The sequence below is a fragment of the Leiobunum rupestre genome, chromosome 7 (genome assembly GCF_980474605.1).
Source record: "Leiobunum rupestre chromosome 7, qqLeiRupe1.1.hap1, whole genome shotgun sequence".
Lineage (NCBI taxonomy): Eukaryota > Metazoa > Arthropoda > Arachnida > Opiliones > Sclerosomatidae > Leiobunum > Leiobunum rupestre.
This window is the reverse complement of record NC_143390.1, coordinates 29,393,201-29,407,697: the sequence shown is the minus strand read 5'-3', so window position 1 is coordinate 29,407,697 and position 14,497 is coordinate 29,393,201. Positions and strand designations below refer to the sequence as shown.

At 38.5% G+C, this 14,497-nt stretch overlaps 1 protein-coding gene across 1 annotated transcript; it reads right to left on the bottom strand.

Moving 5' to 3' along the window:
* Positions 1-925: 925 nt before the first annotated feature.
* LOC149936000 (ornithine decarboxylase-like) lies at positions 926-3,782 on the bottom strand. The gene is made up of 8 exons (XM_090180648.1): positions 3,625-3,782; positions 3,066-3,265; positions 2,803-2,984; positions 2,642-2,738; positions 2,178-2,562; positions 1,773-2,107; positions 1,388-1,700; positions 926-1,317 (listed from the first exon to the last, which is right to left on the bottom strand). The coding sequence occupies exons 3-8, from the start codon at positions 2,890-2,892 to the stop codon at positions 1,161-1,163; spliced, it is 1,377 nt and encodes a 458-aa protein (XP_090036774.1). The 5' UTR covers positions 2,893-2,984; positions 3,066-3,265; positions 3,625-3,782; the 3' UTR covers positions 926-1,160.
* Between the last annotated feature and the right edge of the window lie 10,715 nt (positions 3,783-14,497).

Sequence of the window (14,497 nt, the reverse complement as noted above, 5' to 3'; positions counted from 1 at the left end):
TAGCACTTTTGTATATTACATTTACTCCGTTAGCTTTCATTGTTTAAATCCATCCTTATATCTATAGAGTAATATCGGCGTGACCTATGTCGACGTCACCCATGCTTTTTCCTATAGATAAAAAACTGCCCTCAAAATGGCGGCCATAGCCCAAAGCTATAGAGCGATACTACTCTTTTTATTTTGTTGTAGTCTATGCATGTCCATAGAAGTGTTTTTTCTTTTTTTCTTATTTTTTACCACAGCTTATCTGCTGTTGTACCTCGAACCAGTGCGTGTGCATATAAGCTTTCCAAGCTTAGTAAACCGTGTACTTTTTAAATAAATAAATAATTACACCTCATCGGAAGCCGGATTAAATGGGCTCTTCAATAAAATATCTTCAAGGAAATCGCCAAGTAGTAATGTTTCCGAGAACCAGGACCTGCAAGTTACTGTTTATATAGTGCTTGTTTAAAAATGGAAACTTTTCACCTGTACGATATGCAACAAGTGTTTCCTTTTATCGTGGTAAAAGAAGCTTCCTCTATCACGATTTTATAGACGTATTTTATTTTGGACATATTAAGGCTTGGCAAAACACTAAGTTCTGTTTAAAGGTGAAAAGTTTCCATTATTTCCACAAGCACTATATAAACAATACCTTGCGGATCCTGGCTCTCTGATATATTACTTCTTTGTAGGTTTTATTTAAGCAGCTATTGAATCGATGTAATTCAGAAGTTCCGAAATTCCCAACTCAATGTCCTACAGTATTTATGAAGTCTTGTGCTTTAGCTTTACTGACTCCTTGCTCCATTATAGAGGTTTGTAACCTTTTTTTTTTTGCAGGAAAAAGTAGGTCTACAGTTCACCAAACGAAATGACCTAATCCTTAACAAATTTGATAAGCTTACATTTACAGTAATAAGAATAAAACCAAACGTAAAATGGCATAAATTAAGACTTTTTATTTAAAAATTACGGCACAATTGTATTAGTCACAATATTCTTCATCATTTACAAATTGAATACTCAACCCGTCAGAAAACTGAAAAGTTCCGCGGGCGGTATTTCCTGGAAGCTTTCGACATAAAATACAACAATAATGGAATGTAAAAATAACATTAAACGAAGTTAGCAAAATATCTTAGAAAATTTTGTCCACAATATCGAAAAGTTTAAGCAGGGAGGGGATGAGATACTGCCAAAGCACCGTAGAGATTGTTAGGAACGGCGCAAGCCTCAACCTGGGGTACACCAGCCATCAGCTCAACATCACTAACATCAAACATGCGTACAAGATCCGGCCAGGATGGAAGTTGCTGAAGATAAACCCTGTTTGGAGAATAAATTTAAATTAGTTGCAATTCTCCATTTCCCAACAACAATAATAAAAGTTACTTACAAAGTATGAACAGGAAGAATGAACTTCAAGGAAGGTTTTTGGAAGCCATTGAAAGTCGAGGCAGCTGCGATGGTGTATGCACCCATATTTTCAAATGCAATCCATTCTCCCACTTCCATGTTGGGAAAGAGAGTGCGAGTGACAATACGGTCCATACTGTCACATGTTGGACCCCAAATGCTGCATTCTCTCATAGGGCGCGATTCATTCATCAAAAGTGGGAGTGGAGTTACTTCAGCGTGGTCAAAAACAAGGCAGTTGAATGAGCCATAGACACCGTCATTGACATAGTACATCACTAAGCCTTCTTCTCCTATTAGATATAAAGAATTAAGAAAGTTATTTCACCATCTTCACAGGATCCACACTGACAAAGTAACATTACCTTCAGGGTTTTTGGCTGCCTCACAAAGAAGGCCTTCGCGTTTAGCAATGATGTTAGTGCACAAAGTGAAGGCAGAGGCCACATAATAGCGACCAGGTTCAGCCATTACTTCCACATTGCATCCAAGAGGAAAATACTGATCTATGGCAGCATTAACGATAGTAGCTACTTCTTCAACAGCCGAGAAACTTCCCAAATGTCCAGGGAAACCGCCACCAATGTCCAGAACATTCATATGGAAGCCAAGAGTAGCTCCATAATCAAACAAAGATTTTGCGTCCGCAATAGCACCAGTGTAGGCATTGAAATCGCGGCAGCCACTTCCAACATGGAAACTAAAATCAAAATTAAATAGAAGTTAGTTATCCAGAAAATAAACCACCTGAAAATTTCACAATATCTTACCTAACTCCAACTACATCAACTCCAATAGCCTTGGCAGCATCAAGAAGAGCGGGAGCATCTTGAGGACGGCAGCCAAACTTGATACCGAGGGCGCACTGAGCGCTGCTGTCATCAGCCCGGATACGAATTATCATTTTAGCATTTGGGTGCAGAGCTTTCACTTTATGAAGTTCAGCTTCATTGTCAAAAGTCATCAGATCTACACCAACACCGCTTGCGTGTTTAATGAAGGATCGAGTTTTACAGGGATTGGCATAAATAATGCGAGATGGTTCTACTCCGAGCGACAAAACAGCTTCAATTTCGCCCTTGCTGGCACAATCGAATCCCGTTCCTAATGCTGCCAAAAGTTCCAAGATGATGGGACAGTCATTGCATTTGACAGCTACACAGAACAATTTAAAGTTAAACCAAGTGAAAACACAAGAGTTAGGATAAGATTTTTCTCCAGTTAAAAAAATTACCGTAGTAAGGTTGAACACGTGGCATTTTGAGTTTCCATAGTTTGTGTTTGTACACAATATCAGCCAAGTCAATTACATAGAATGGCTCTTCTTGATCCTGTAATTTAGAAACCATATTAAGCTTAAGACTTACAAGCATAACAACGCAAGTTGCAACTTACAGGTTGAGAGGCAATCTCTTTCACAACATCAATAACAGTTTTATCAGTTACCACTTCCAAAGAAGGATTTCCAGTAGCTGGGGTCCTCATAATGAATAATTTAATTGGTTGTGTGGAAAATATAAATATAGCGCTTATAACTTATTAGGAATCGTCGAAAGGTTCCAGGAAATACCTAGAGTCTAAATGGGGAAATAAAAATTATTAATCTAGAGTAAATTTTTGAAAAACCTGCATATTTCACTAAAATTTAAATAACTTACACGGCAAAAACCAGACTCAGTCTAGAGATCGGGAGATCAATTTAAATTATGAAGTAGAGAGCGGTGTATTGACTCTTGACTAGAAAACTATTTGTTTCTGGTCAGCTGGCTTCCCAAGGTGGTTTACCTCCGCACTGGCGCACAACAATAGACAGGGGTGCGTCTTCTGGTGCAGCAAGGAACTCTACGACGAGTGTCCCCTAAAAATAATATTAAAATGTAAGCATATATTTTGAAAAACCCCGATATTAATTTATGCCCTTGAGAAATCAATGGTTAAAATAAATTAAAATTTCCTATTCTAACTGAAATGGAGCATACATACTATAAAAATGACAAATACCTAGTTTTTGTCCATATGTTTAAAATTTAGAGCATCCCATAATTCAAAATGGTTCGAGTCTAGTTTAACACGAGTACAATACACGACGCCTAAGGCAATTTTTAGAAGGAAGGATTCCAAGGAATAACCCAAGCCTTAGTCATCGTGAGAGACTTATTGATTTCTCAATTCCAACGATTATGTTCAAAAAAAATTAGTTTAAATATATTTATTTACCTGATGGAAAGCTTCCCACCGGTTAATTCTCGAAATTTTTTGGGACGGAATGGTTAAAATTTAGTAAACAGCGAGAAGAAAGAGCCAGCTTTTTGGTTGGTATGAATACGGTGTACAGCTCTGCTTGATGAAAGAAGTGAACGAAAATGATGCGTTTGGTCCTATTTATCGGGCTTTTTCCGACCAATATTAGAAGCTCTGATTGGCTTATCTTTTAGAGAGGCAGAGTCTGGAACCGCCCATTACATTACGTCACTTTATTCCGTAATTTTTCTACTCTTGAGCTTCTTGTCTACACGATATTTTCGCTTTTATTTTTCTTATTAGGATTTATTTTCGAAAATTAAAGCACATCGGTAAAGATATATTTAATAGCATTATTAATTTCTAAAAGTTTTTGGAAAATTAAATTTACTAATTTAAAGTCCCAAGGTCAATTTTGTGACGTAAATCAACAATGGAAAAGGGTATTACTTGGTGGGAGGATGATCGTCCCTGTCTAAAAAATCGAACCTGAGACTCGCAATTTCGAAACAGGCGATAAGATTCTTCGGATCGCGGTCTTTAAACAATGAACTAAACATGTGAGGAGGAGTGGTATGACGGATTACCCCAATCAGAAATCTCTTTTCTAGATACGTCACTCGGAGAAGTTACGTGATTGGCGGATTTGCCCATTCTGAATTTTGGCGCCTCAAGTATATCGATTTCAAAACCGGTTTTTGGGATTGAAGCTTCACACGCTTTACTACGAAAACTGTACTATAATAATTCATATTTAACTTGAGCGATTTCCAAAGAAATTTATTTAAAACCACACTTGACATAAAATTAACGATAGTTACTTTTAAGGTCTACCATAATTATACCTTGTAGCACTATTTATTTCCTTGAAATTTTGTCGCTTAAACAATTAATTATCTTTAAGAAATTGTAAAAAAAATGTACAATAGTAGACCTATAATTCCTGAGGTAATACCTAAGGACGATGCCCAAGGTGAAACAAACTGTGTTCAGTTTATGTAAATATAAATGCGTGTTTTATATATATATATATATATATTGAAATTCACTTTGTTTAATTAGATGTTTAAACTCAGCGTATATTAATTAGGGTATTCCTATAAATACAATTATGTACAAAGTTGTGTTTTAAGGTATCTTATACTAAACGCTCATTTGGTTTGAGAGTCTGATAAAAGAAAAAATCAACAAAAAAAGGCTTGTACTAATTTACAAAGTCGGTCATATCTGAAAATTTAAGGAGGTCAAAATTCAAGTTTTGTATTTTATACAAATATCTCGATTTATGTTTTTGTTTTCCTTAATTTCGAAAATAGAATCCTTTGATTTGAATCTCGAGAACTTTAATTGTAACAAAAACAAATGAAAACTTTCCAAATAAGCTCAAAGTTCCCGCTCAAAGTGTTTCAATGTAATCGAGAATATTTCCAATTATGAGTGTCACCTGACGCAAAATTCCAGTTGGATCTGGTTTGCGAGGACACGCCGGTCTGGCAGCGAGACCGATCACGGATGTGACTCACCAGACATTTAGCTAAACGGTACGTTGAGCGGTAAAGTCTGAATGGTCCGATTAAACCCCGCTGGTTGAAAATAGGAAAAGTAATTCAAAATCACGTTCCTATTTCATTCTCCGTAACGATTGGTTAATTGGAGCGCGAGGCGGCTGATGATTGGTGGAGAGATCTGGATTTCGGGGCCTGACATAATCCGACAGCGACGTCAAAAAGGAAAACGAAGGAACCCAGTGGTTCACCCCGAAATGCCTTTTATACGAGTGGGGAGATCGAACATTGACGGCTTCCCCGCTAAATTACATTTCACGTAACATAATCCCCTTCCCGTTATCTCCAAAGAAATTATTTTAGTAACGCTCTCCGCGCGGCAGTTCGCCTTATCACTTCGTTTAATCTCTCATTTCTATATTCGGAACGAGTGGTTTAAGTGAAAAATTATCCGGAGGCACTCCTGCCGCGGATACTTGTACATTACTAATTAGTTAAGTTAGTTATTAAACGGCACCCTTTGATGAAAAGAATAATTAGATGACAGGAAATGAAGGAGGTAGATTAAAGCACCACATAGTCTTTGGAATAGTGAAGGTGTTTTGAGAAGCTAGACGGTATGCCCGAGTCACGTGACGAAAGGGGACGTGCTTCCTATTTTTTTAGCCCGAATTTTACAAACGATTCTGTGGGCCTTGAACTATCGAAAATGTCTTGTCAGATATATCTCCTGTTTCCTTTAAAAATTGGAAGAATCTTAAAGAAGCCCAGAAAAACACAATAGAGAGGTCAAAGTTGAAACGAGTACTACTACAAACACTGTGAATCCTTCGCGTTATTGTTGAAGTGTCGTAGCGAAGTACAAAAGAATATTTTAAGCGGGGTTCATACAAAACGTGGAAAAGCTAAGTGGTCCCAGGTTTTTCCCCTTAAACTTCCAGGTGCAAGAACATCTAATGTTTAAGATAAACCCGAAAGATTATCTTTGCGTTATTATACTCATCGGTGAAAATGTTCTCGACCTTGACCAGTTTGTCAGAATATTTTAAAATCCTTTAAAGGAATTATAGGAAATTTATCAGAGAAATATAGGTAGAAAATTGGGATAAAATTAATTATACAATAAGAGAAAACGGTTGTCAAAATTGTTTAAAGGGGGAGTAACATTCAAAATAAGGTTGATAACCGATAAAAATAGTCGAAAACTATCGGCGAACAGTGTTGGAAATAAGCATCTTAAAAACAAGGATGTTTTAAAGACGTAAAATATCAACTATTTTATTTCTTCAAACTTTTGAGTTAAAATATAGGGTATTATAAGAAATTTTAATGAAATTATTGGAGAAAAAGGAAGAACGTTAAATTAGTTTACTTGGAGCCACGCGAGAAGCACCTAAGCTACGAATGTTTGTCCGCTAAATAGACGCTTTGCATTTTATAATAGCAAATCGTCTTCTTAGCAGACGAAAATTTAGCAATTTATGAACTTCACGCTTTGGCCGCTACCGAAAATTATCAGTACTTAAGACTTAGGGTCTTCAGAAATTGGGATTATAATGATAATTATAATTAAAACAGATTAAATGCGGAAAATTTTCCGCAAATCAGAAAAATAATAAATGGAAACATATACTTCTTTTTCGTGGTTTTTATTCTAGACTAGTCCAAAGGTTTAGTTTTACTTTAGGATTCGACAAAATGAGGGGAAAATGCCGCGAAATTTAATCATGGAATGAAAACCTTTTTTTATTATTATTTTCGGAAAAATAAGGAAATGTTTCCGACTTACAACTCTAGTATCAACACTATTTCGCAGACATCAACGAAACCATGCCTACTGGGTTATAAATTACACAAATCTACAAGGGCGTATCCAGGATTTTATTTCAGGGGGGTTTTTGAGGGAAAATTTCCAGGGGGGGTGCTGACGGAAGTTTTACACTGATTTCTATTAGGCACCGCCCCCCCGGTCATCACCATTTCGGGGGGGGGGGGTTGAACCCCCAACCCCCCCCCCCCCTTAAATACGCCCTTGCAAATCTAACTTATGTTTACGATGAAACACCCTCGATTTTGCAGGAGCGTGGTCTAAATCGAGTCTATCTACTCTATAATAAAACGTGAGTTACGAAAAATGCATTTAAAAAAAAACTTTATAATCCCTGTTTATCAGTTTTCAATTATAAAAAGAGGTGACCCCAAGCTTTGCCGAAGCTACGAAACATAATCATATCTAGTCAGATGGCTGCATTCTCTTTCTGTATGTAATGGTAGCACAATAAGAGAGATCTTTGAGTCGTTACATCACTCAGTGTAAAAGTCCCCGTTGGCTTTTCTTCCTAATCGAGCTGGTGAGGTCCAAGAGTCCTAGAACGGCGCGGGCTCGTAGGAAGATTTCAGAGAGCTCATGGGAAAGGAGGAATCAAAACGGATGAGATAAGAAAGAGAGAAGTTTATATAAAACATAGACTGACTTTATAATATTATGATAGGTTTTCTAATTATAAACCCTCCCTGATTATACGATCTACAACAATTGCATCAGAGCAAAAAATGCCGTTTCATTCCCATAAATTATTTGGGTCCGATAAAAAATATAACTCGAAACCGGTCAAGCACCGGTTCTTCCGATCATCTCTAGCTACAGAATGGATTTTTCTATAGAATAAGCATACACGCAATTTTTAATCACGTGCGGCATTTACAGACGAAAAAGAAATCTACGGAAGATATAGGCCTAATCGCGGTTTGAGTTTCGCGTCTTTCTCAGACTCCCTCTCAAATAGGGTTAAAAGGTTTTGAGATTTCTTTCCGTATAACTAAAATCGATAAAGTATGGGCGTACTTTTGTTTGGCCTACATTAAATCGTCACATAATGCAATATTATAGAACAATTAGGTTAAGTTATTCGTATCGCGCATTCATTCAAATTTATAAACACGGATGTGTGGAACAGCCGTATGTGGTAGTCAAGACTAAGGCAGAAAAGTGATTTTAGAAATAAAAGGCCCTGGTTTCCTGGAAAAGGGTGATGGTAAAGGGATGTCCAGTCCATAATGGTTGTACCTATAAGAGTATAGCTAAACGATTTAGAACAGTAAAATCGAGGCCACACTGAAGTCTGGGTCAGTAACGTAGCCAGTATTTTATTCGGGGGGGGGGGGGTACACCATTGAAAAAAAAAGTAAAAAAAATAAAAAATTTGTACGTAATACGTGATAATAGATCCGCTCTATCATATTCTCAGTTTTAAGCAGTAGAAGTGTAAATAAAATTGAAACGCCGGTGCGACCCATCGCTTCGAAATATGATAATAATTTTAGCCGTCAAAACAACCATTGAAAATATTCAATTTTACTCTGTAAAACGACGGGGACGTAGACATGATTTACAACTACACGTCGATGTTTTTGTTAGTTTGAAAAAACAGTATTCTCGTAGGATAAAAGTGGATAAGCCAGCCATTGGTTAGATGTACAAGCCATCTGCCTAGCGAAATTTTATCCCATTATTTAGTATATAGCTGTTGTTCTACAAACTTACAAAAACACCATTCACGGGCTAGTTCAAGGATAAACTCCACACAATGTACAACTTTGAAGAACAAAGGAGTACATGTAGAGGAAAATTAGTCATTTGACGCGGAATACTCCACTACCATCTCACCGTGCAATTAATGTTATTAAGCATTAACTATAAAGTTGGACGACATTGGTTAGTCTGTCACGGAGTAGTTTCAAAATAGGAAATTCGGCACTTCCTTGCATGGAAAATAGAGGAACAACATTTCGGACTATTTATAGTCTGGGGATATTTTAGGTCTATGAACCTACGATTTAAGCTTTGTTTATTAAATTAATTAACTGGAAGTAATAGGTTTATTTGATGGTAATAAATACGCGTTAAAGGGAGTAGAAACTAAATCGGAGCTACGCCTTGTTCATATTAAGGTAAAAATTCGAAAACAACAAACTACAGAAACGAAACGAAGATTTATATTTCTATTCGATAATAATAATAATAATTATTATTATTATTATTATTATTTGGGAAAAGTAAGAGTTATTTTTACTTTAAAAAGCGTTTCGATTTTCAAAGGGCCTTGTCAAAAGACTGGCGGGGGCGATTGCCCTTTCAGTTATAAAAAAGACTCGGAGTTGCCAGGTCCTGATAATTAAATTATCGTACCATGGACAAAAAATGATCGCTTGACAATTTGCGGTAATTTTAATTTTATGGGAAAATAGTTTATTAAAATTATAAAATAATAAGTGGTCTTGCCCAGCTTGTCAAAATGTTGCTCTTACGTAGAGCATAGCGCCGAACCAATTGTCAACGGCGGCGGCGGGAACGATAATTAGTTCGGCGGCGGCGTGGCGCGCTGATTTTCAGAAAATAATCGGCGGCGTTGAAAAAAATCGGCGGCGGCGGCGCATAAGGGGTAAAAATGCCCCCCCCCCCCCCTCAGAAATAGCGCCAGCCTTTTAATAGACCGCTAGAACTTAAATTGTTAAACACATTTAAAAAAATACATGTTTAATAGAATGTTTTTTATTAAAATAGGAACCACTTGTTTCCAAAACAAAGAAGAGGTAACTTTGGTTACATACTATCAGATGTAACTTATTTAATCATAAGTGTGCCTGAAAGAATTTTTTCATAATGATACCTTGTTGCAAGGATATGACGTTATTGACGTCACTTCCCAGTCGATGACGGTTTTATCGTCATCAAAACTAGTTCTCGCGTAGGGGGGAAGGAAGTTAAAACCAGTTTTACGCGACGTTAGTGCTGTATTTTCTTTGGTGGCTGTCAAAGACTATATAAAGTTACGCGTAGCTTTATATAGTCTTTGGTGGCTGTGAAACAAGGTTTCATTTAAATTTTTAATACAGATATGTTAAACAGAGGCACACTTATGAGTAACTATGTCACATATGATACTATTAAACTAAAACATTTACGCTAGTAATAACAATACTGTACTAATTTACTACCATTTCACTAGTATTATTATCTATACACTCTTTTTTTTTAGAAGCTCGTTATGAGCGATTGTAACGGGTGGGACAATTCAGTCCGCTCGTCCATTTGATTAATCAGGTGCGAGATATGTGTTACGGCCACTGGCCAACGGGGGGATACTTAGGGATAGGGTTGGGACACCCGTGGCGGAAGTATGACAACCACCCGTTGGGGGATTAGTGGTCGTCCTCACACGGCCATCCACAAACTCTGCCTCCCGGACGCCTGGGATTACAGGAGTGAGCCACTACTCCCGGCTATACATTCTTTTTAGAAACTTTTGCTGGGCGCCGCCATTATCGTACAGACAACCAACGAGCCAGCCCTCTACCGCATAAATTTCATCCCCCCAAATCCGGTTTTTCCCCGCGCATTTCAGTCTATTATCACACATTATTTTATCTTTGTATCAAAGGAATTTTTAAAATGTAATAGAATAGTTATTGCTGAATGCAGCCAATGCAGCTGATACGTGTCTGTACTTATTACAAAATACGAGGCGAGGCAACTCCAAAGCCGTTTTCGTTTCTCTCTCTCCTATCCCAGCTATCTGCTGCAGGAAATCTTGGTGCACCCGGTGCAGTGGTGCCAGATCTTTTGGAAATTAATAATTATTTTTAATTTTATAACGCTAGTACGGTGCACCCAACAGCCTAGGAATCGTAGCACTATGTAGTTTAGATCTCAAAACGTAATTATAATACTTTAATAATGGAAATTAATTCGGCGGCGAAATGAAAATGTTTCGGTGGCGGCGGCGCCGAAATTAAATTTATCGGCGGCGGCGTTTCGGCGTTATCTAAATAATCGGCGGCGGCGGCGTTTGATCGGCGGCGCTATCCTCTACTCTTACGTCACAAGACACAGCTTTATTAAATTATTAGTAATATTAGAAAAACCTATATTCCTCGCGCTCGTAGATTTTGTAAAAGCAAGAGACTGAGACGTAAGAGCAACATTAAAACCAGAAGGCCACGATACTTTAAAAACGTGATAAATCAAAATTTTTGCTAAGGCTTAAATGAATTTCGACTACTTAAAATGTAGCAGTGCTTACCGGTTTTCTGCAAAATTAAACAATTATCGTATATTCTCGTACGCGCAAGCTGAATTATCGAAAATAGCGTTGAAATTATCATATTGTCTAAAATTGGATCGAAATTATCGACGTGTACAATAATTATCGTACGTCTGGCAACGCTGCATGGAGTTATTAACGTTAGCGTATACAGTGATTTCAGTATCACGTGACACGACGTCACCTATGCTTTTTGCCATAGAGAAAAAATCCCGCACAAAATGGCGGCCATAGCCAAAGCTACGAACTGAAACTACTCTATCAGTACTATAAATTTATTTATTTATTTCCATCCCTCTACCGGCGAAAAAGTGCGTAACTATATCTGCGCATGCGTGAAGGTGTCACTTGGAGCGATCCCGTTATTTACCGTTTTCAGTTTTCTAAACATGGCCGCTGTTTGTGACACTTTCGCACATGCGCCGTCACAGTTATGCTTATTTTTTCCGATAGAGGGATGGGAATCCGCGTTGGTGCGTTTACTAGGGAAACGTCCCTGTAAAGAAACATTAATTAGTTCAAGGTTCTAAAAACTGGAAATCCCTCGCAGAGCGTTGTCAATCCTTAGCGATATTATTTATGTTGTCATTGGCAAAACAAACTATCATTAAAAATGTGTTAGGACACTAGAGCTTGACATGCTCATTATTATTTGTTTCTGTAATAAAATACGTTTGACTGTTTTGTTATGTCCAGTTTGCGTGTGGGTAAGCGTATTCATTTGATTACGCCCCAAGTCTTCTATAAAAGACATTATATAATTCGTCCTAAATTTCCTAATAGACGCCAATAGTTCTGAGAAAAACGACACATAGAAAGGCGGAATTCCCGTAAAAAATTACGCACGAGGATAAAGGCGGCAACGAGAGAAAGATGAAATCATCCAACAACGCGTTTGCGAAATTAGCAGACGACGTTTATTAACCGATCAAAGATAAGCGCGGGAAAATCAACATCTACTTTTTAAACTACGTACATTGTTGTATTCAGTTAGAGTTTCAGGCCTGCTAAAGGCGGGTTTTCGAGATCCAAGTTTTTGGCGGGTAGGGTCGGGTTTAATTTTATAATTTTTTTCGGGCCCGGCTGAGTTGGGTTTTTTTTTAAACGTGTTCGGGTTTTAACATAAAACTGACCAGGTCGGGTCGGGCTTTTTATACATTAGTGATCGGGCCTTCAAGTTTCTATTTTAGTCGCAACAGCAAATACAGAAAGCGAATCATTATCACGCGTTAATCATACTCTTGGCACGTTCACTAATTTTTAACCGTTTCTCAAAGAGCTCCAAGCGCCATCTACTGACAAAATTTTAATCTGAGAGGCCGCTCTAGCATTTAGTACAAGCGTATACTATACTATAAACATAAAAAATTTTAATTTTTCCGGGTCGGGCCGGGTTTCAATTTTATCGGGCCTGTTCGGGTCCGGTTTAAAATTTAAAAATATTTATCGGGCCGAGCCGGGTTGGATTGCAACTTTGGCGGGCTGGGTCGGGTTTTATAAATTAATAATTTTGGCGGGTCAGGTTGGGTCGGGTTTTTTAAATAAATAATTTTACAGGGCCGGGTTTTGTCGGGTTTTCGAAATAAATAATTTTGGTGGGGCGGTCGGGTCGGGTTTTCGAAATAAATAAGTTTGGCAAGCCGGGTCGGGTCAGGTTTTTTAAATAAATAATTTTACCGGGCCGGGTTGGGTCGGGTTTTCGAAATAACTAATTTTGGCAGGCCGGGTTGGGTCTGGTTTTTGAAATAAATAATTTTTGCAGGCCGGGTTGGGTCGGGTTTTCGAAATAAATAATTTTACCGGGCCGGGTAGAGTCGGGTTTTCGAAATAAATAATGTTGGCGGGTCGGGTCGGGTCGGGTCGGGTTTTCGAAATAAATAATTTTGGCGGGCCGGGTCGGGTCGGGTCGGGTCGGGTTTTCGAAATAAATAATTTTACCGGGCCGGGTAGAGTCGGGTTTTCGAAATAAATAATGTTGGCGGGCCGGGTCGGGTCGGGGTTTTCGAAATAAATAATTTTGGCGGGCCGGGTCGGGTCGGGTCGGGTTTTCGAAATAAATAATTTTACCGGGCCGGGTAGAGTTGGGTTTTCGAAATAAATAATGTTGGCGGGCCGGGTCGGGTCGGGTCGGGTTTTCGAAATAAATAATTTTGGCGGGCCGGGTGGGGTCCGGCTTTAAAACTAGCCAGCCCGAGTCATCTCTATATTCAGAGGGGGTTCTCTGCGGGCCATCGGACAAGATAAATTCCAAATGGATGAGCAGAACCAGAGAAATTTCATATATGAATTCTCTCTGGAGGGATTATCTATTTTAAAGAACCGAAAGAGGGCCGAGTGCGAGCGGAGAGGAAAAGCAGAACAGGAAGGGGGCTGAGTGCGAGCGAAGAGTGAGAGACAAGGAACCATTTTTGGGGGAAATGGGGATCGATGCTCCGCTCTGCATCAGCGCCAGAGAGAAGAAAGAACATGGGAGCATTTCTCAACATTTTGGCCCTTTATTTGGTCGGATCGGGCTGGTTCGAACCAGTTAGAGACCGGAGAGTGTCCTAACTCGCAGCACGCCATTACGGAAAACATTCGGGGGGGCTTGCCCGACCTCGTGACCCCAAGGCTATTTATAAAATTACTTCCTAAGGCCAGACACATTCACGTACAGCGAACAGTTCGCGCGAAACTCAAGGAGATTGTAAAGTCTCTAGAAGCGCGTGTGGCAAATGTCTAATAGTTTCATTTTGGGACTCTTGCCCGATCTTGCCCAAGGAGAAAACGCGTTTCTACCAAGGCTTAAGAGTTCTACAAAATTTCGCTTTGTTAATAAGAAACTCGCGCAGGCCATTGCCCAGAAACTCCAGTTAATGTCGACTTCCTGTAACACTACGTAAGACTATTTAAGCTCGTTAATTATCATTCCAAGCTGCTTGCGAGACAGTTTCGAATTTCCGATGAAATATCCCGCGGTCTTTTTCGCCATTGACGTCATCGCGGTTAGGCAAAAATCGAAAGATTTATCTCCGAGTAGCTGTACAATAATATTTCATGAGAGACACATTTTCTCGGTTAAAATTGTATCATGTATGAAGCATTTTATTTTATTTTTATATATATTTAAAAATAATTCCTTAGGGCTGAGCTATGAGACTTTGGGAAATTAAATTTTTATTAACAATAGTATCAAACTGTCAAGTTACGTTGTCGCGAAATGAATATATATCATTACAGTATAGAGGGATTTTGTGAATC